The sequence below is a fragment of the Gallus gallus genome, chromosome 13 (genome assembly GCF_016699485.2).
Source record: "Gallus gallus isolate bGalGal1 chromosome 13, bGalGal1.mat.broiler.GRCg7b, whole genome shotgun sequence".
NCBI classification, from domain to species: Eukaryota; Metazoa; Chordata; class Aves; order Galliformes; family Phasianidae; genus Gallus; species Gallus gallus.
This window is the reverse complement of record NC_052544.1, coordinates 2933967-2955811: the sequence shown is the minus strand read 5'-3', so window position 1 is coordinate 2955811 and position 21845 is coordinate 2933967. Positions and strand designations below refer to the sequence as shown.

General features: G+C 55.4%; 2 protein-coding genes across 2 annotated transcripts in view; both read left to right on the top strand.

Annotated features, from left to right (window-relative positions):
* The window catches only part of RANBP17 (RAN binding protein 17), a 149991-nt gene extending 145231 nt beyond the window's left edge, over window positions 1-4760 (top strand). The window contains 2 exon segments of the mRNA XM_046900429.1: window positions 1581-1708; window positions 4388-4760. Coding sequence (XP_046756385.1) covers window positions 1581-1708; window positions 4388-4478 — 219 coding nt within the window. The 3' untranslated portion in view covers window positions 4479-4760.
* A 5519-nt stretch (window positions 4761-10279) lies between these two features.
* Window positions 10280-13064, top strand: LOC107054494 (T cell leukemia homeobox 3). The gene is made up of 3 exons (XM_040647080.2): window positions 10280-10882; window positions 10979-11222; window positions 12260-13064. Exons 1-3 carry the CDS (start codon window positions 10444-10446, stop codon window positions 12468-12470), a joined length of 894 nt encoding a protein of 297 aa, XP_040503014.1. The 5' UTR covers window positions 10280-10443; the 3' UTR covers window positions 12471-13064.
* Window positions 13065-21845: the final 8781 nt, after the last annotated feature.

The window sequence follows — 21845 nt, the reverse complement described above, 5'->3', positions numbered from 1 at the left end:
TTTATACCTGCTCCCACATGGTTTTAAAGTTTGAGTTCATACACACTTTGGGATCCAGCTATTTGATCAGCTTGTGCCGTAGCAACCAACACAGAAGTGTGATACGAGATGTGTCTGGTTTGAATGGAGCTAGACTGAGGGCAGATTCCAAGCAGAAATCAAAGGGATTTTCACTTCCTATCATGGAATCGTAGAATGGGTTGAAAGGGACCTTACAGCCCATGTAGCTCCAGCTTCTGCTATGGGCTGATTGCTGCCCACCAGATCAGGCTGCCCAGGAACCCATCCAGCCCAACCTTGGGCACCTCCAAGAATGGGGCACCCACAGCTTCTCTGGGCAACCTGCACCATTGCCTCAGCACTCTGAGTATTCCTATAACCCTACTGAGTTGTCATGGGCTTAAAATTAGAATGCCCTGATTTTACTACGTTTTCTTTTCCCATGTTTTTGCTGAAGCTTGATGTATCCCTTTTTTTTTAACACTAACTTCAAAAGTCTGTTAACATTTTGCATACTAAAAACACTTCTCAGCCTTCTTTTAACAAGTTTTCTTGATATGCAACTGAAATGTGGAGATGAGGTTAGGCTCTCCTGCATCTCTATGTATGCCTTTGACCAAATCAGTTTAGCAGTTGTCAGTGTGGTCACTTAAGCTTTGATTTCTAATTTCTGTTGTCATTTTTGCATCTAAAGGCCACATTCATTTTAGAGTGGCTTCTATATATCTGACTTGGCTACTGATGGTAAAATTTGGACTGGTGGAACTTTCTGCAGCAGTGTCTGTGGACAGAACTGCTACCCTGCCTCTTGAATGATTCGGTGTGGAGAAGGTACTGTAAAATGGGGTGGGGACCACCAGCAATATAATTCTTGACTGCTGTGAACCTCTGCCAGGTGCTTGGGCACAGCTTCGGCACAATAGTTCATTCACCTCTGAATAATTGTCTCTATCAGTGTTCATCTGTGGATGTGCTTATGTCCTAGGCCAAAAGACTTTGGTCTATGTAGTCAATACAATAAAGTCTAAACAGGATTATACAGCTTCTTTGGCTACAGAAATAGGGTAGCTGATGACTCCGGAGATCGCATCCCATTCCTTATTGCTGGGCTAACCAAAATTTGTCCAAAGGTGGTAAAAAGCTCTATCTTAACTAGTCTGTAAGTCTACCAGGACGTAATGGATAGAGTAATACAGAAAATGTCATATAACACATAGCTTCTAAAGAAGCAAGGATGAGTCTGTCTCATCTCAGCGGTGCAGTGGATGAGATCCTGCAGTGAGGTGTGCAAACTTGCACCATTAAAAAAAGACTCAAAAAGGAGCCAGGGAACCTTTATATCACCTGTCTCGGGTGGCTTTATGTGTTGGAGGAAAGTTGCCCCTCACTAAACTTTACTTGTGAGGTAGGACTGAAGCTGGCACAGCTCAGGACACCTCCATCTGCTTGCAGTTTGCCCAGCTCCTCTCACAGAGGCAACCTGTGAAGCATTTGTTCAGGATTGCTCCTGGTGCAGGCGAGTAGCTCTGGTTTTCAATTTCCAAAGAACATATCTGAAGTTCTCTCTTCCTTTATCAGAGTGCTTCAGTGAGCTGAGGGCAACTTTGATAAACGGCCAGGCTGGCAGCAAACGGCGAGTCCTTAACCAGTGCTTCAGGAACCTTACGGAAGGAGTCGAGCAGAACCTTTTGGTGGAGAGCAGAGACAGGTGAGTTGATAACATGTAAGTAAGCTGGAAAAAAAAGAAGGACAAATGGAAACGTTGACTGGAAAAAGTTATAATGCAGGAAGTATCCCAGGTAGCCTTGAATTGCTTCCTTTAGGAAGAAGGGTCATTCCCCTAAAAGAACTTATCCCTCAGCTGAGCAGTTGGAGCCTGAATCTGTGGATAAACATGGCAAGGGTATTCTTTCTGGTAACACAAGTCGCAAAGTCAACCAATCTTGCCCTCAGTTGAAAAGCAGAGTGGAACTTGGCAGACTCAGCATTTCTCCTGTCAGCACTGAATGTTCACTGTTGGTTACCAGGTAGCTTTGGTCTGTTTGCATCACTCAGCCAAAACAAACCATGAAATTACAGACACACAACCAAAGTCCTGACTGTGGGGCTTCCTGCAAGGCCTGAAGCAACCTGGAGAATGTCTTGGACAGAATGACTAAGACCATTTGCTGACTTCATTTCTCCAGCTTCTTTTCTCTTTGTTGCTGTGGAAATTGATGCTTATTTTTTAATCCATACTTAATTGATTTTGGTCTCCATTATTTTGTGTCATTTTCCTGTTAAATTCCAGTGTTAAAACAAGTTCCTTATGGCCTGACAGTTGACGATAGGCAGAGATAGGGGGATCTGGACGTGAACCCAGAGAAGCACAGATCACATCCTTGGCAATAACTCTGTCAGACTTTGTGTAACTTGTTATGGATCAGGAGAAAACCAGGAGGAAAAGGCAGAAAGACATCAGAAAGGACAGGAGTGCCCATTAAAGAAAGAAAAAGCGAGCTGATGGTGGTGAGCTGTAGGACCTGGGCTGACTTTGCAGCTGTGAATGCCAGGGGGAGTCATTTGACTCAAAAGTCCTTCTGGATTACATAAATAAATAAAGCCACAGAGAAAGAAAAGAAACATGAACAAATGAGGGGCTGAGCAAAACTCATTCTTAGAACCTGATAGTTTCTTAGTTCCGTATCTATTTATTTTTATTGAAGGCAAGAAGTCCTCAAGGTAACACAGTTTTCGGAGAAAAGCAGGCTTTGATGTGCAGGTTCTCTGAGCTGCCTTATTCCAAGAAGGTGGACTGTAAGGGCAGAAGGGGACTGCTGGACGTGCTGGTGTGGGCTGAGGGAGGTGGGGTGGTAGGAGGCCGAGCCCCCCGCATCGTCCATGAGCCAGGCAGCAGGGATGTGGCTCTCCTCTCCCTGCCCTCCCTGCTCAGGGAACAGATAGGAGCTTCCATCATGAGGGCTGCCGGCAAAGATTAGATTTGGCAAGCATTAGATTTAAATATATGTAGATTTAAAGCGTATTTTCATCTCTGAGCTCTGTGGAGCGTTCTCAGAGGGGCGGTGGTGTGGAAGCTCTCTCAGGGAGCTTTTGTGGAATTGCAGCAGGGAGAGATGGGTGCAGGTGTGAGGGGGACAGGGATAATTCGGTCAGACGAGCAGCTCGTCTGTCTGGGTAGCATCCGCCTGTCTAACTTAGGAAGACTTCTAAGCCATCACTTCCCAGCAAGCAGCATGAGTTAATACGATGGCTGTTCTGTTTTCAGCCCTTGATTCGTAATCCTTGTCTGATTTATTCTGTGGAACAGGAGGTTTCTTTTAACAGTGATTGTCTAAATTTGAGCAGAAATCAATTTCCATTAGTAAGGAAATAAACACAAAAGTAAAAAATTATGAATAGAATAAAGAATGAACTCATAATTGCATCCTGTATTTCCACGCACAGCGAGCCCCAGTTTACCACACTGCTGTTACGCATACCCATCAACTACAGTGCTGTGGAGGCAGGCAGGAAGGATTATTTCCCTGTTCCTGCAAGGAGACCTGGCCTGAGCTCACGTCAGTTCCACAAGCACCTGTCCGTTCAACCCTTGGAAGAAGGAACCCCAAGGAGCTATTCTTTGGCAAACTTTATTAGCTTTGCTGTAGTGAACCAGCAAAGTCTGATAATCAAAGCAGAGAGCATTGAGGCTACAAACAAAAGATGACCCAAAGACCTTAAATGCAGTGTGCTTACATACTGTCCTGACAGTTTAAACACTTTTTTAAGCACACAAGTGGTATGTGATAAATGGCAACGAAGCACTTCGTTTCACTTAAAGGTAGACCAGGGAAGTCAGGCAGATTTGGACTGTCACGTCGTTCAGTCTCAGGCGGTGCCATGGGATGGGTGTCCCATCCTGCACTTGGGATGGGACATCCAAATGGGTGAGATGCACCTCACAGCAGAGAACTGTTAGGGAGTATTGTTGATCTTTGTTCTGTGCCAGATGGGTGATGGTGCAGTGTCTCACAGGGAGACAGAGCTCATGAGGGGCAGCCTGGAGTTGGTGACCATCTGGGTGCGTCCCAGAGAGCCTTTTGCTGGAGGTTGAGGAGGGTTCTGAATCACACGAGAGGGAAAGACTCCTCATTGCATTCAGTTCCCAACAGACTTGATATGTAATTCATACCTTTGGTGGGCTGAGTTGGTAATGCTGTCCAAATACACTTCTGAGTTCATTGCCATATTGTAGAACTCTTTTCGAGAGCACGCAGTGATTTTTTTTTTTTTCCATTTTCCTCTGTTGTTCTTTCGATTCAATTTCCATCTTCGCTGTTCTTTTTACCACTTACTGAGATCAGTGTCAGCTCTCTCCTAACCAACCGTTGGGTTTTCTTCTGCCCAGGTTCACCCAGAATGTGTCCGTGTTCCAAAGGGCCATGGCGCTGCACAGCGAAGGGGTGGCCGATGCGGGCAGCCTGGGCATGAAGAGCTGACAAGGACTGGGGAAAGCAGAGCTGGCTAATAGGACTGTTCTGAAAGCTTTGGAGCCCCATTATATTGTTGGATTTTGACCCTTGCAGAAACTGGTTTTTTTTAGATAACTTCTGCCTTTTTATATCTCCTGGCATAAACGTTAAGGGTTTGCAATAGTGAAAGCAAAGTCAACATTTTCAGCCTTTCTTAGCAAAATTTACTCTCTTGATCTTTTATGTTTATGAAATGGTGTAGAAACAGTACTTATCCAAAGAGTGAAATAAATACGCATTCCTTCTGTACCTCTATTAGTTAATGAGTCTCAGTTCTGCTTATATTGGTAAATAATAACTCTTGCCAATGAAGAACTCTGAGCTCATTATAACTGAGGTTGTACTTGTTTGGAAATGAGTTTAAAATGAGTTTGTGACATCTTTTTGAAGTAATCAAATAGCTGTTTTTCTACAAAATGTTACACATTCCTTTTCAACACAGGAGGTTTATGACAGCATAAGGAAAATAAGGTGCACGAGGAAATGGAAGACTACAGGTGAGCACTTCAGACTCTTAAGTATGGCCAGGAAATTAAGAATATTGCATGTAATATAAGAGACCTGATGGAGCTGCTGTTACTGAAACACTGATGGGCTCTGAATTTCACCAGCACAAGTTTTCCAGGCCCTTGGAAATGGGGAGAGGGGGAAACCAGGGCAGAAGGAAGTTGCTAAATGTTATGATGCTGTTTAAACAGGATTAAATGCATGCACTCCTGCAAAAAAAAAAACGAGCAGTTACAAAGACGTATCGCTCATACTTACATGGCACGATGGCACGATGAAGATGAATACACACATCTAAACCAGCAAACTCGGCAGATTTGTCTTCACCTCTCAGAGGTGGTGAAGAGCTCCGTGTGTACCAACCAGAAGCCCTCCTTGGGTCTGCAGCACACTCACACTCACACACACGCACATACACACACAGCACTGCTCTGTGCGGAACAGTTAAGAGGGGCCTGAGGTGGGCATGGGGTGCTAATGACACCGAGAAATGAATTGAAGCAACATCTAACAAGAATGAGAACTATTTAAGCAATAAGTCAATCAGTTTATGACATACAAGAAGCCATTATGTGCCATTAGAAACTGTTGGTATTGGGCTGGGCTTTCTTTTTCCTTAGGTAAATAATTGGTTGCCTGCGCAATGAGGAAACAAGAGCTGTCACTCCTGGGTTCTACAGTCTGCACAGCTGAACCATTGCCTGCTGTGTGTGCAGCCGTGCGTCCACCCGGCGGATGGAGGTCCCCCCATTCCCCTGCAGGTGGCTCCAGGGCTGTGGGCCGTACCCCACCTGTCCGGCAGTTTGCTGTATGAACCCTTCCATCACCTCACAGCCCCTCGCTGGCATTTAGATGCTCGGATGAAAGCTCGTGGGTTCTGCATCTCCATTTCTCTTTGTCGTACGGTGCAAGTAAATATTGGTTGCGTACAAAGCGGCTGTGCTCAGCGACCAGTGCTCATGCTGCTTTGTTAGCAGCTCTGCTGAGAGCAGAAGTGGGGCATGGTGCAAAGCAGAGCTCCGTGTGTCCCTATCGCTCAGCATTCAGATTCAGGGCTTTCTTTCACATAAGGCTGCTGCTCTCTGCGGCACTTCTGGAATTCCACTTCTAACACGTGTATTTGAGCAGCATTCCAACCTTGGTTAACAACTGACAGCAGGACCTTCTTTACAGAAGCTGGTCATATAAGCAGGCTTGCATTTTGGTTTGGAGATGGATGGCACAGCAAACTGTATTTTATGACTCCAGGTCTTTTGTTGAGAGTCTGTGCTGTCAGCCTTGAAAAGGCCACTGGCAAAGCGGGTACAGCCCAGACTTTCCTCATATGCTTCCAAAGGATGTGTGATGCTTGGTTGGTTGGTTGGTTGGTTGGTTGGTTGGCAAAATGCATGATTGCCTTAAGGGGTTTGGGGCTTCCTTGTACTTTAAGGAAAAAACAAAATGGGAACGATGGATGGAGAGAACATCAGGAAGGAGACTGCGCTCAGCCCCGAGTGGTTTCCTCTCAAGACAGCCATGCGAGTCTGTCTGGCTCTGCTGACAGCTTGGGACTGCAGAACGGCTCTGATTCTTCCCCAGGTGCATCTTCTGTGGTCACAGCGAGAGGCACCGACGGCTGCATTGCAGGTGGGCGCCCGCCCTTCCCGGGGGCAGCCCTGGCACAGGGAGAGCAAAGCAAAGCCCAGCACCGTCCTGCCGGCACCGGGGGCTCTGAAGAACCTCAGCCACGAGCGATGCGCACTGTGTAAAGCTGCTCCTTAGACTTGTTAATGTTTTATTGTAGTCGGAGTTTATGATGACAGCGAACCTTTCAAACTGCAGAGGGGTAACTGCTTCCTTGCCATATTAAAAAATAATGCTGGTGTAGATGTTATGTACCATAGTTTAGGCGGCCGTTAGGAGTGCTTCTTTGACAACGTTCTGTTTGAGGTTTACAGAAAGCGTAATAAAATATGTAAGTTACATTTCTACAAACAAAAGCCATAACATAAGTTATTTATGAGCGTGAGATCCAACCCGTATCACGATAAATAAACCTTAATGGATACCTGCGGCATCCACCCTAATGTGATTTGCCCAACAAAGTCATATTTAGTATAAAAATCGGGCAGCGACCGGTGCGGCAAATAAGAATAGGAGGGGCTGCCGCAGACCGACTGCACCTCGGCAGCCCTGAGCCCGCACCGCGCACAGCACAGCAGATGTCCGTGCCCGGCAGCGCTGCCGGGACGTCCCCGCCGGCTCCGGCGCAGCCTGATGTTATCTGAGATGGCAGAGAGGCACCGGGCCCCATCTGCCCATCACCCTCTGCGCTCTCTCCGTTCAGCTCCCTCCCTTCCCTCCCCATCCCGCTGGGGCTTTGGTGGGCCGAGACGTGGGTTTGGAACTAAAAGTTACGCCTTTTCTAATAGAAGTGGGAAGGTGCCCAACTGTGAGCTGAAGCCACCAGGGTACTCTCCTTGTCTGGGGCTGCACACCGCCTGCAGCTGCTGCCCTGGGGGGGGCATTTCGGGTTCTCCCCCTCCGTCAGGGTGCGATGCCCGAGGCTGCCCTTCCCTTCCCTTCCCTTCTCCCCTCCCCACCCCCGGGCTGCTCTGTGCCGCTCTACCGGCAAAGGCGGCACCTGAAGGAACGGGCGATGCCTTTGGGGCAGCGCGGCCCTCTCACCGCCGTGCAGCCCGGGGCTACGAGTTCGGGCCCGCTGGGACGGGAGCAGACCCGGTCCTGGGGGCAACGCATGGATTCCTGCATGCTGAAGCACGGCCTCGGGCAGCGGAGCATCACGCACGGGATGAGGCAGTGCCTCCAGCGCCCTGAAAGGAGCCGGATTTATTTGTGCCGGCGGGACAGCCAGTTTAGCAGCGGGTGGGAGATGCGCTGCAGCCCCGGGCCCCATGCGAGGATCCTGCGGGGCAACGTGAGCCGTGGAGCCGTGCAGGGCGGGCGTCGGGAGCACGGAGCAGTGCGGGGAGAGCTGGAGGGGGCAGCGGCAGCTCCGTGCCGGCCCTGCTTGTGCTCAGCCGCGCAGCTCCGGGGTGGCACCGACGTCCCCGTGGCTTAAGAGTGCCGGGGGAGCCGTGCAGCGCTTTCTCTCGGTGTCATTCCCAGAGATGGCTCCCTCTCACCTTAGAAACCAGATGCTTTACAACTAATTAGCGGTAAGCATTAAATAAGACAGGTGTCACGGCTCACTCGGCCCACACCGCGTTACGACAACAAACTTCCCACCGAGGATCGCGCAGGACGGACATCCTGCCGTACCCCGGGTACCCGCGTAGCCCCGCCCCGCGGCCCCGGGGGAGCGGGCAGGTGCCGGCATCCTCCTGCTGCGGGTTTCGTTTCCGCACCGCTGCCGTCGTGCGGGAGTGCGGGCGGGGGGAGGCGGTGCTGGAGAGGAGCGCACCGGCGCCGTACAGCCCGTCCTGCGGGGAGCGCTCCGCGCGGCGGCACCGTAAAGCGCGTGGCCGCCTCTCACCGCCCGCCGTCGGGGCCGCGCTGCGCGTACCCGCCGCCCCCCCCTCCCCCAGGCAGGAGAGGGGCAGCGCCGCGCCGTCGGGGAGGGAGTGGAAATAGCGGCTGCGCGGGGTTTGCGCGGGGCTTGCGCGGGGTTTGCGCGGCACCGTCTCGCCCCGTGAGGGGAGGGGGCTACAGCGGAGGAGGCAGCGGGAGAGCCGCATTTAAGGATACCATACGTCCCGGGTTATTAATTATAAAACGTAATTAAAGTAAAACTGCAGAACGTCAACATATTAAATTTAAAAGCTAATATTAAAATAGAGTTAATATTTAATCAAGTCGCCGAGCGGTACAACGCCGTGCGCCGACGCTCCGTATTTAACTGTGTAAAACCGGGAGAGTTTTCCCAAAGAAAAATGTATTGTTTAGCTGATTATCAAAGACTCCGTGATATATTATCCATTTCGCAAAAATAATATAGATATCTTTTTAAATATAGTAATAAAAACATACTAGCGCCTTTTAAATATACTATTACTTACCACCCCTTTTCATATTGTACTATCACAGACACTTTGGAATTGGTTTAAAAGCACATCATTCATTATTCAGAGCTCATCTTTGCATATTATTCCAGCTCAAGTCTGCCAGGCTCCCTGTGAAATCGTTCACAAAATTGATAACAGCAGACACACACGCAATAAAAAGATAGCCTTGGGCGGCCCGAGTTCCCATTATGCAGATCGAGCCGCAATTTTCTCTAACAAAGCCCCGAGCCGGGGCCGGGCGCCGCTTTATTTATTTATTTACCGCCCGTTCGCAGTTTTTTGTTTCTTTTTTTCTTTTCTTTTCTTTTTTTTTCTTTTTTTTCCCCCCTCCCCTCTTTTTTTTTTTTTTTTTTTCTCCCCTTCTCCTCCCGATCCCCCGCCCCGCGTTCGGGGGCGGCCGGGAGGCGACGAACCGCCCGGGGCTGCGCCGGCCCCGGCCCCGCACACGGCCGCGGGCGGCGGAGGGCGGCGCGGAGCCCCGACGGCGGCGGTGGTGCAGCCACGCTCCGACCCGCGTTGTCCGTCGGGGTCCGCCCGCCGCCCGCACCGCCCCGCGCCGCGTCGGGGCTCCGCGTCCGCCCGGCCGTCGGGATTACGCAGCGCGGCGGTAATTGAATCCCGAGCTTTAAAAACTAATAAAGTGCCTCCGTGTCACCGCTCCCGGAATCGCGGGCTCGCCCTACCAGGTGCCGATCAAATACCATTACATTCTATTAAAAGGAAAATTCTATTCCCTGTTTTCATTTCCCTTTATAAGAGGGAAACTAAGTAAATGCATCCGCGCGTTATTTAATTTTTAACGCCTGTAGTCCCATTTGGACGTCGGGGAGCGGCGGCAAACTCACTTAGCGGCCTCGGCCGCTCCGCCGCCGATCGCCGCGGAGCCGCCGGGACCCCCGGGCCGGGCGCCGCCGTCGGGGCGGCCGCGGGCGCTCCGCTCCCCGCCGCGTCCGCACCGCGCGAGGCGGCCGTCGGGGGGCCACGCTCCGCCGAGCGCCGGGCGGGGACGGCTCAAACCCCGCGCCCCGACGTGCGGCCGCGCCGCCGCTCCGGGCCCCGCTCCGCTCCGCCGCCCCGACGGCGCCCCCGCCCCGCCCCGCCCCGCCCCGCCCCGCTTTGTTCGCGCGCCCCCGGTGATGTCACCGCGGCGCGGCGCGGGGCCCCCGCGGTCGGGCGCGGGGCCGGTGCCGTGCGGCGGGAGCCAATGGGAGCGCAGAGGCCGGGCGGCGGCGGCCAATGGCGGCGGCGGGGGCGCACGCGGCGCGGGGCGCGCGGCGGCCCCGAGGAGATGACGGGCGGCTGCCGGGGCGGCGCGCGTTCCGCAAAGTTTCCGCGCGGCGCACGGCGGGGCCGGCCGGGCCGCGGGGCGCGCGGCGGCGGCGCCTTTATAGCGGGCGCGGGGCTGCGCGCGGCGCGGGAGCATGGAGCCGGCGGCGGGCGCGCAGGGCCCGCACCAGCACGAGCCCATCAGCTTCGGCATCGACCAGATCCTCAGCGGCCCCGAGCAGGACGGCGCTCCCCCCCCGCCGCCGCCGCCGCCGCCGCCGCCTCCGCCGCCGCCGCCGCCCCCCCGGGGCCCCGACGGCGCGGCCTTCCTGGGCGGCCCCCGCGGCGGCGCGCCCTACCCCGCGCTGCCGGGCCCCTTCCCGGCCATCGCCGCGCCCTTCGAGGAGTCGGGGCCGTACGGCGTCAACCTGAGCCTGGCGCCCGGCGGCGTGATCCGCGTCCCCGCGCACCGGCCCATCCCCGGCGCCGTGCCGCCGCCCGTGCCCAGCGCCATCCCCGCCGTGCCCGGCCTGGGCGGCCTCAGCTTCCCCTGGATGGAGAGCAGCCGCCGCTTCGTCAAGGAGCGCTTCACGGGTGGGTAGGAGCGGCGCGGCGGGGCGGGCGGGCGGGCGGGGGGCTCCGTCGGGCACGGAGCGGCCGCGCTGACCGTGCGCTTCCCATCGCGTGCAGCCGCGGCCGCGCTGACGCCCTTCACGGTGACGCGGCGCATCGGACACCCGTACCAGAACCGCACCCCGCCGAAGCGCAAGAAGCCGCGCACGTCCTTCTCCCGCGTGCAGATCTGCGAGCTGGAGAAGCGCTTCCACCGGCAGAAGTACCTCGCGTCGGCCGAGCGCGCGGCCCTGGCCAAGTCGCTGAAGATGACGGACGCGCAGGTGAAGACGTGGTTCCAGAACCGGCGCACGAAGTGGCGGTGAGTGCGGAGCGGAGCGGAGCGGAGAGGAACGGAGAGGAGAGGAGAGGAGAGGAGAGGAGCGGGCGGCCCCGGCACGCAGCGGGGAGCGGGCGGCCGTGCGGGAACGGGGGCAAGGCGAGGGGAGACGGGGGAAGGCGGTGGGAAGAGCTGAAGGTGCGTGCGAAAATTGGGGGAATCGTTGGGAAAAACGAGTGATGGCTGCGTTACGTGGAGGGAATCGATAGGGAGTGAGGGGAGCCGACGGGAAAAGGGAACGACTTGTTGTGAAAAACGGGTGGTGGTGAGGAAATTGGGGGAATTATTCGGGAATTGAGGGAGTTGATGGGAAAATTGGTAAATTCTTGGGGCGGTCGGAGGAGTTATCGTGAAAAAATGAGGGATGCGTCGGAAAAATGGAGGGTATTACTGGGAAAATTGAGAGAGCTATTGGGAAATTAAGGGAGTGATTGGGGAAATGGGATAAATTATCGGGGGAAAAAAGTGAAAGGGCGGCTGTGAAAAATCAGCCAACAGTTGGGAAAATGGGAAATATTGGGAAGTTGGGAGGGTTGTTGGGAAAACGGAGGGAGGCGGTGTGAAAATCGGATTATTGGGAGAAATTGGTCAACTACTGGGGAAATAGGGGAAGTAGTGGGAAAACTGGGGGAATGAATGTGGAAATGGATTAAGCGTTGGGAAAATTGCTTGAATTTATTGGGGATAATTGGTTGAATTATTGGGATTGAACTATAGGGGAGAATTGGTTGAATTACTGGGGAAAATTGGTTGAACTACTGGGGAGAACCGGAGAGGATTATTAGGAAGACCGGAGGGAGTCACCCGGAAAACGAGGGATTCATCAGAGAGGGGAGAAATGACCGCAGAGAGAGGGAGCTTCCCCAGCCGAGCGGCCCCACGCCGGGCCGCCCTCACCTCCCGGGCCGCACTCTGCCGGCGGAGCCGCGCAGCGCGGAGTCCCGTCGCGTCCCGTCCCGTCGCGTCCCGTCCCGTCCCGCCGGGTGCGCAGAGCGCTGAGCTGTGCCCCGTACCCGCAGGCGGCAGACGGCGGAGGAGCGGGAGGCCGAGCGGCAGCAGGCGAGCCGGCTGATGCTGCAGCTGCAGCACGACGCCTTCCAGAAGTCGCTCAACGAGTCGATCCAGCCCGACCCGCTGTGTCTGCACAACTCGTCGCTGTTCGCGCTGCAGAACCTGCAGCCCTGGGAGGAGGAGAGCGCCAAGATCCCGCCGGTCACCTCCCTCGTCTGAGCGCGGCCCCGGCACCGAGCGGACGCGCGGAGCCCCGCGGTTCCCCCCGCGCTGAGGGGCAGAGCCGGGCCGGCGGCACGGGGCCGGGGTACCGCGAGGCGTTCCTTTTTGTAAGAAGTGTTAATAAGTTAATTTATTTATGCATCGAGATTTTGGGCGCTATTAATACGGAATTATATAAACCCTCGATTATTTATATCGAAATCCGGACGTAGGCATTTTGCGTCGGCTTTGGACCGAAAAGCCGTTTTCATTTTTTTTTTTATTATTATTATTATTATTTCTTTTTTCCTCCCCCCCCCCCGTTCCGAGGACGGCCTCGACAAGAGGTCCCCGAGCGGAGGGGCCGAGAGCAGCCGGGACCGCCCCGCTCCGCTCCGGGCGCGGTCGGTGGCGGCCGCCGCTCCCCGCGATGCCCCGGGGCCGCCCGCCCCGTCCCGCCCCGCGCTCCGCGCACGGCCCCGCTCCGCAGCTCCGCACCGACTGTAGAGAAAGCGCCTTACGCTTCATCGTAACGAAGACTGGGGGTTGGCACGGCCCGTGTATAATACTTTGTACTTGTCGAGACGTGTAAATAAACGGTTTCTTTACAGAGACGTCTCCGCGCCGGGCCGCGCACAGCCCGGTGGGACCCGCGGGGCTGCGCTGGGGCTTCGCCTTTCGGCTGCTGGGTTTTCGTTGCTCTTCTTTCGTTTTCTTTTCTTTTCTTTGAACGACATCTCTACCTATTTTTTTTCCTTAACGAGCGAAAGTCCCGCAGCGCTGCGGGTGCGGAGAAGGGCCCCAAACGGCGTCGGCAGCGCAGAGCGGCCGCGTGGGGAGGGGGATACGGGTCGCCGATGGGGGATGTCGGTGGCGTTCCTCCCGCTTCGCCTCGCGCTCCCCGTGCGGGTCAGGGCCGAGCCCGAACCCGGCGGTGCCGCTCAGAACGCGGAACCGCGCGGCCGCGATGGAAAACGCAGAGCGAAGGGAAGCGCCCGGCGGGGACGGGGCGATAAAACCGACGCCGAGGAGACGTCGGCCCGGCGGAGGGCTCCGCGGAACGCCGCTTTGGCGGCGCGGCCCCGGCTGCAGCTCGCACCGCCGCGGCTCCGGGACGGCTCCGCCGGGGGGGGTCCGAGGGCCGCGGGGGAACTCCGAGCGGTGCGAGGGGCCGGGGCTGCGGTAGCCGTGTGTTCGGTGTTACGTTTCAGCTGTCAGCGCCGTTTGAAGGCAGCGCTGCTCTCGGCTGTCCGAGCGGCCCGCGGCCGTACGCTTACGTGTGCCCGATTGTTCCCAAACGAAATAGGGTCGGAGCTGAGCGCTCTGAGCGCGGTACCGCCGCACACCGCAGCGCGCGGCAGCCCCGGGGCACGCGGCAGAGCGGTCGGCGCAGAGCCCCGCAGCGTTCGAGGCTCCGCAGCCGGCAGCACCGGGAGGACGGGTTCGGCACCACCGTGGGACGGCTTTGGGAAGGGGGCCGTTCGGGCCCGCGGCTTCCCCGAGGGCCTCGCGAAGCAGCGGCCTCCAGCCCGGCCGAGCGGCCGCAGCACTGTGCGCCGGGGAATGGGGCCGGGGGAGTTTGTTTCTCATCCCCTGTTCGTTTGGGGACGAGACGTGAGCTGCTGCGGGATGCGGCTCCGTGCAGGAAATCCGCACCTGTTTTTCGGGCATCAGCAGGGAACGCCGGCGGAGATGGACGCTCTGCATTGCTCTCTCTGTGGGTGGCAGCGGCCATCCCCGCCAGCCCGAGTCTGCCATGGCAGTGCTGCCCAACAGTCCGCGCTGCGCCCTGCGGAAGGGCCGTCCTCTGGCACAGCAGAGCCGTGCAGGAAGCAGCGATGCTCCCAGAGGGCACCCGCTGTTCCCAAGGAGCGCTGCCCTGGGCAGTGCCCGGGCTCAGAGGGCCCTTTGGGTGCGCTGGCGGCGCTGATCCCGCAGGGGCCCCACCTGCTCCCTGTGCCCGGGTGTGTGTGGCCGTGGGGCAGTGGGGGCTGGGGGAGGTGCCTCGTGTCCCGCCAAGCTGGGTTGGGTACATCAGTGTTTGAAGCTGCTATAAAAGTGATGGTTCTCAGTGGTTGGAGGGTTTTTCCTAAGCAGTCTGAACTGTTACACGTCTCCGTGTGCGCCCGGGAAGCACAGGCAGTGTGTTTGTGTTCCTTTCTTTTCAGAAGCTTTAAGCCCAGGGAAACCCGTGTTCAAACCCGTCGCTGGATAGGGATGGAGAAGTGGAGTGGTGCTGAGCTGTCAGCAGGACGTGGCTCCATGCAGATGGTTTAAACTCTGCTGAGTGGTGCGTGTGGGTGACTTTCTGTACTTTGCCCAGAGGTACAGTGCAGGACTCAGCCCGAGCCACGCAGACATCCCCAGAGCCCCCCAAGCCCACTCCCAGCCCCTCGGAACACCCGTGTGCACAGCACGGCCTTCTCCGTATAAAAACGGCTGCAGAATTTGCATCTCTCAGCATTATTTTGTGCCCGAGGTATTTGATGTTATGGAGTAATGCACGGTGATCAGATAGATCCGTATAGGCAATCTTTTTCCTAAGTGAGCCTTAAAATCAATGGGTTATTTGCTGTGCTCTCCGCTCTGCTATGAGAGCACAGCCCTGGCAAACATACAAACTGCACAGCATTCAGAGCCCAGCTTTACGAAAGTGTTTCGCTCAGCTGGGCCATAATTTAGCTTACCTATAGCTAACATAAATCATACTGAGATTTACACCTCCCTGTGCACACAAATTCCCCCTGAAGTGTGCATTTCTGCGCTGCAGCCATCGCCACCACCACGAGGAGCAGCTATGGGGCCATGGCTCACCCCAGCGAGCTCCTGGGCTGCTCCTCCTGCGCTGGTGGAGCACACCCTGATGTGGTGCTGAGCCCAGATCTCTGTTCTATTCTGTTGTCTTTGTGCCTGGGACCGAACAGCAGCTGGGCAGAGTGCTGCACTGCAAGGCTTCTGCAGGCTTTTGCAAATGGAAGGTCACGAACCCTTGCCAGGCTCCTTAGATGACTTAAGCCCGGTGCCACAAGTGTTCCAGAATGCCCAAATGATCCCATTAATTTGGCATCCAGTATGTGCTGCATTATACATAGCAACTTCCATTGGCACATGCCACATCCAATCCATTAGTTGTGCACAAATGCACTTAAGTTTTTTATTGCTCTTAGTTTTGTGTCATCAGCAAAGAAAGGTAAAGCTGATCTTCATCTAAATCACTGACGTGGATTATTGCAATTGATTACAACGAAGGAAGAGCTTTTCAAGTTTCAAAGTTATGTTGTCTTTTATTTCCCCAAGTAGTAATCCTCACTGTTTAAGTTATTGCGCGAGAACGGTGTCTGTAAGGGCTGTCCATATTGCATTCCTTGTTCAGAACATCTGTGTTCATAGGCTGTTGCGATGCGTTTCCCTCCCCAGCTCCATACAGCTCGCTGCCTCCGCTCCCTCTCGTTACAGAAATGCACTGAACGTTCCTTATTCCGTCCAGTTACAGGAGGCAAAAAGAGCCATCTGTGTGCCTGCTGCAGCTCATGGGTGCGGGCTGAGGAAGCTGTATCTGTGTTTGCAAAATAGTGTTTGATTTGCCATGTAATCCAGTGCTCAGCAGCAGCTCAGCCGCTCTGCTGGGGGATGGGGTGGGGAGGGTAGGGGGGCTGCAGGGCTCTGTGTGCTGCTCTGAGTGCCCACAGCCCCGAGTTCAGCTCTGCGCCCTCTGCTCCGCACCACTGCACCGTTCCCCATCTGAGTGAGAGCAGCGACTCTTCAGATACAGCAATGAAACCCAACTTGGAAGGATAATTAACAGAGCTCATGGCTGAAGGATGGAGGGGTTACATACGGGGGCTGCTGAGGGGCTGTGGGCTTTAACGGAGTGAGAGGGCCGGCTGCTGGCTGGGGTGCGGAGATCCATTAAGCTCTGTGTATCTCATCTACTTTACATCAGCTGAGGACACGACCCCGAGTACTTAATCGGTGGTATAATAGAAAGGCATTAGGTTCTCCCTCGTCCATCCGCACGCTGTTCCCATTAGGGGTAATGGGGCAGCTGTGGGGCGGGCAGTGCTGGGCCGGTCCCGGCAGGGCTGTGCTCCGCTGGTGGCTGTGTGCGCAGTCCTGCGGGCAACTCATCCCTCCTTGGTACCCACAGCCAAAACCAGGACTGGAGGGTGCAGCCCTGCAGCCCACGCCATAGCTTCTCCCAGCTGGCACTCCTGCACACCGTGCTGCTTGCTCACACCTGTGCTGGGATTTCTCTGTATCTTCCAGAGGAGGCTGCGATGGTGATGACTTCTGAAAGCAGCCCGCACAGTGGGGAGTGGGAACGGGGCTGCGGCAGGGCTGGGAGCTCTGCGGCCTCTCTGCAGCAGCTGGCGTGCATGGCACCGGCTGCGGCGTGCAGCCCTGGAGGTTCCCATGTCCTCAGAGGGTTGGTCAGGAATGTGCTGAGCTGGGATGTGGCCCTTTGGTCAGCGGGAGGTGAGGGGCTGCTTTGTGCTGCTGCCAGGGTAGCGCCTGCGAATGGGAGCGCCTGGGTTAGGTGAGGGGGTGGGGAGAAAAGGTGCACAGGGCATCTGTGTCATCATGCTGTGTCTTTCCAACATCGATCTCTGTGAAGTTGCCCTTCTCCATTTATGTCTCAGCCAGGCGCTTCGAGGGGAAAGGGGACAGCTCTGCTGCACGGGGGTGGAGCAAAACCACTGCGCCCTTCTCACTGCCTTCCCCTGATCCTGAAAAGGGCAGGGGAAGTAAAACAGCCCACATCCTTCCGTGTGTCGGGATCGTTCTTCAAATGCTGCAGGCTGATGGCTGCCCATGCAGCTCCTGGGATGGAGCCTGCAGCCTGCCCCATGCAGTGCACCCCAACATCGCTCCCGGTGGAGAGAAGACCTCCTCTGGCACCAAGCTGGCCACCTTTCATGTCGGCAGCCAAATGTGCCTATCACTGCCAGGAAGCAGTTGGTATATTCCTCATGCTGCCCAGAGCCGTCCCACGATCCCTCAGGGACCGCAGCTCCGGTGGCACTCAGCACAAATTGCTCTTCACCACTTCTCTTCATTGGAAAAATGGTGACCCATCACGTTGTGCTCCTGTCTCCTTGACACTCTCACTCCACAGTGTCCCAGCTGCAAATTATGTGCACCCAGCCAATGGAGAACACATCGCTGGAGCTCTGACTACATTGCAGTGGGTGCAAGCAAAGCAGGCAGGCATGGCCATTAGAAATGGAAATTGTTCAGTGTGAGCCCACATACAGTGGTGAGGAGGGGGAAATTTCTGTGCACAGTGTGCCAGGGCTGCTTCACAGCAAAGCCACTGTGTCACCAAGCAAAGCAGAAGGCAGCAAGCATGTTAACCATGTGAAGGATGGCTCAAAAATCCTATGGAGCAGAGCAAGCACAGCCACAAGGGTAGCAGAGGGAGCAGGGGGGTAAGCGCAGGAGTCCCTCCGATGGCAGCATGCCCCCAGCACAGCTCCCAGCAGCCGCTGGGCATGGCGGGTACGTGTGGCGGGGGCTGCCCGGCACCATCTGCGCCCAGTGACACTAGCATGGGCTGACAGCACGGGGTGGCAGCTGGGGGCCGCTCGCACTGCCACCTGCTCGGCCACCACTCCCCTGGTGCTCCATGTGGGCCCAGAGAGGGGTGGCAGCAGCAGCCCCCAGGTAGGGCTCATGGGCTGTGCTTGCTTAGAGAGCAATGGGATTTCTTCCTTTGTTTTTTGTTTGTTTGTTTGTTTGTTTGTTTGTTTTTAAATCTGTTTTCAGACAGTTTTTGGTGCCCTGGCTGAACCGATGCTGAGATGGATGGGAACAGATGAGGACAGAGCAGAGCAGCCAAGACAAATCCCACACCTGTAGCTCTTCCGGAGCCTGCCGGGCACCGGGAGCTCCGCTGCCGGGCTGGTGTCCCTGAATGGCATCAGGGCACAGCAGGGCCCAATGCCACGGGGAATGGGCACGGGGCCACAGGCACCGGCCCCACCAGCGCTCGTGCCACGGCCTGGGCTGCCAGAAGGGCCGGAGCCCTCTCGGAACAGCCCCACAGCTCCAGTCCTCCATAGATCGGGAGAGCCCCGCAGACCCCATCCTCCCTCCCGTAAGTGGCAGCTGCGGGGCCGGGTCGGGTCGGGGTGGCACAAGGAGCGCACGGCCGACGCGTGCCGCACGGCTGCCGCTCGGCGATAAGGGCTGGTGTGCTGGGACGGAGCCTTCGCAGAGCCGTGCTGATTTACGCACAATCTGGCTCGTGGGGACGATTTACCAGCCCTGCCTGGTGCCAAATGCTTCAGCGCACGTTTCTGGTTGGAGTTTTAATCTTCATAACTGCACGCGTTTGCTTTTCCTGATTGTGTGTGCAAACACTTGTCTAGACTGACAGGCGGGAGTGCTGCAGGCGGCGGGAGCCGGGATGTGAGCGAGCAGGCGGTGCTTTTTGGCTGAGCGGCCCTCACCTCTGCGCCGGGCGCTGGGGTGGCTGCGGCAGCGGGGCTGCTCGCCCCCGGCCGTGCTGCACGCAGCCGCAGTGAGGGAGCGGAGAGTGGGGCACGGAGGTCCCACTGCTGGGGTGCACTGATGCAGGGGGTTTCCCTGCCCGCAGGGCGCCGCAGTGGGGCTCTCTGGGTGTCGCAGTGGGGCTCTCTGGGTGTTTCTGCACGGCCACGTCTCCCCCAGCCTATGTCAGACGTTGTGCCGGTGCCGACCTGCGGCGCTCAAAGATATCCCCTTAGGACAACAGTGAGAGCGCTTGAAGAAATCACCCGGAGATTTTTAGGGATTCGCATTCGGTTATGAAGAGCAAATTGAAACACGGCTCGTCCTCATTCAGTGTAGGGCGACACATTTCTCCCCAGTAAACCCTGATGTGAGCTAAGGTCTGTCACGTAAAAAGCCAGCCGGCCCGTGGAGCGTTCCTTGCGCCGGAGAGGCGATTCTCAACCGAAGTGCCAAGTCACAGCCACAGTAAAAATAGCTCTCGCGCTCCCACTTTTTGGCTCGGTTCTGCACAGTCGTAGCTCCCGGCCATTGGAATCGGTGGCACACACGCTCGCACGACGAGGTGTTGTTTGCATTTCGGATTCTCGCGTCGGAAGCGGAGGTTCGTTCAGCCGCGGGCTCCCCCTTTGTTCGCAGCGCCCGGCGGCAGTGCGGGCATCCCGCCCCGCTCCCCGCGTCCGCGCCGCGCTGCAACGCCGGGCAAAGTGCAGGGGCAGCGCGGGCAGCCCGCGGGAGGGCCGGGAGGTGCCAACGTGGCCAGGAGCGAAACGATTAAAATCCCCGAAGAAGAAAAGATTTGGTGCCTCCCGAGCCGCGGGGGCGGCGATTCTCCCCTCTCCTCCGCTCCGCTTCTCCCACACGCGTAAAGTCTGAAGAAGCTTTGCTCCTCTTCAACGATCCTTCAGTTGTCCCCGGGCCGCATCTTTGGGTGAATTTATCGCCGGCTATTTTAAAACAAAGCAAAACAAAGCGACCAACCGAAACCGAAATGCATTTCGCGTATTGACACGTAACTCTTGTTCCTGTCTGCGCCGTTTGGAAACGGTTGGATTGCTTTTATAAAGAAAAAAATGGCTAATAAAATTGGCCTCAGCACCGTTGCTTTGCAATTCTTATGAACAGTAAAGTGCTACTTACAGTCATTGATGTTAAAAGCTATTTCTAAATTATGGTGCCATTTATTATCTCTAGTGTCCAAAGTAAGTTTAAATGATGCTTATAATTCATGTTTTACCAAATTTCCCTTTCCCCCCGAGGATACCTCTGATTAACTTATGCACATTTAAGCGCTTTTTAAATTCTTCTTTTATTGCCATTATGCTCTGAAAATCTCAGCGATTCTCAAAAATGGGTAATAAACTTGAGATAAAATGCTGCAGTTTTAGATCAATGCTGACATATCGCTGCGGTGATTTCTTCGGAGCTAAAGTGATAATGCTTCATATTTACAGAATATATACTCGGTTATTACTACGGTATTACCATTTGGTTCTAAGATGAAATGAGTAATTTACCAATTTATTAAACAGTTACATTTAAGTATTGCTTAGGACATTAGCACACCAATCTGTTTACTTAGCGTGAAGAGTTACCATTAAGAAACCCTGTTTATTTAGGTAAAATTTGTAACGATTGTGCCCTCCATTAAGAAACTTATTTTTCTGCAAGCCTAATTGCCTGGAAATGAGTTTCTCCTTATTTACTGTGGCGCATTCTGCTAAGCCAGCTAAAAGTGTCACCCTCGCAAGGAGTGCTGGAGAAATTAATAATACATATACGGAACGGTTTTAATTAGGATCATACCAAACGTTACTAAAAGATTTATGATCCGGTGAAGAGTTCTAACGATCGCAACAGGAAAAGGTCTGAAGGGTGGCAGCAGCAATCTGTTAAAAAGAAACACACGGTGCCGAACTGCCCCACTCTGGGATGGGGGAGAAAGACGGCTTTGCTGCCCGTGCCACCGGGCTCAGTCACCCTGCAGCAACCTGAAGAAATGGGGGGGGAGCGGAACAGGGACAGCAGACAGCACTTTGGGTCACAGGGTGTGGGAATGGCCAGCCTCCCAGCATGGAGCTCGAGCCACCCCGGGTGCTGTTAGAAGATGCAGAGCTGCTTTCCAGCACGGCTCTCTGAGCAGCACCGCTCCACACGCTGCTGGCTGCACCCAGGGCAGGCAGGGAGCAAGGGAGGGTGGGAAATGCTCTGTGTCACCCACAAGTGAATCATAGCATCACGGTGATGCTGTTCTCAGAGCTCCTACCAGGAGTGCAAATTGCTTGCTTGGATTTGGGACCCCAGGGCGCAAACAAGCACTGTGGTTTGTTGGTGTGTTTGTTTTCTCCTGGGTTTGGCCTCCAGCAGCACTGCCACGAGCGAGCTTCCCTCCTCTGGTGTGGTTTGGGAATATCCAAAGCCCATGTGAGAAGCTGGCCTTGTCCAGCAGCCCTGTCAGGATCCCAAAGGCAGTCTGTGTGTGCTGCCTCGTGCTCCCTCTGTCCATCAGGAACAAGGTAAGGCAGCCTGCAGCCTGCAGGTGTGCAGTCACACCGGTGGGAGGGGGGTCACTCAGGGTGTGAGGGGATGGGAGTGGAGTTCCCTGGGGCACAGCAGGGAGCAGCATCCCCATGAGCGTGCTGAGCACAGGGCTGTCGTGGAGTGAGCGTGCAGGGCGTGCAGGAGGACATCTCACTGGGCTTCTGCCATGCACTGGCCGGGGCAGTGCCCCTCCAGTAAGGCGTGCCTCATTCCTGCTATCGAGACGACAACGAGCAAGCACACATTGCTTTTCCCTCTGACTTCTGTGCAGTCTGTTTTCTATATGGAACAATTAATTAATGAAAAAGCTTCTGCCCATTACAGAAGGATGTTCCATGCCTGTCACAATCAGTACTTCTG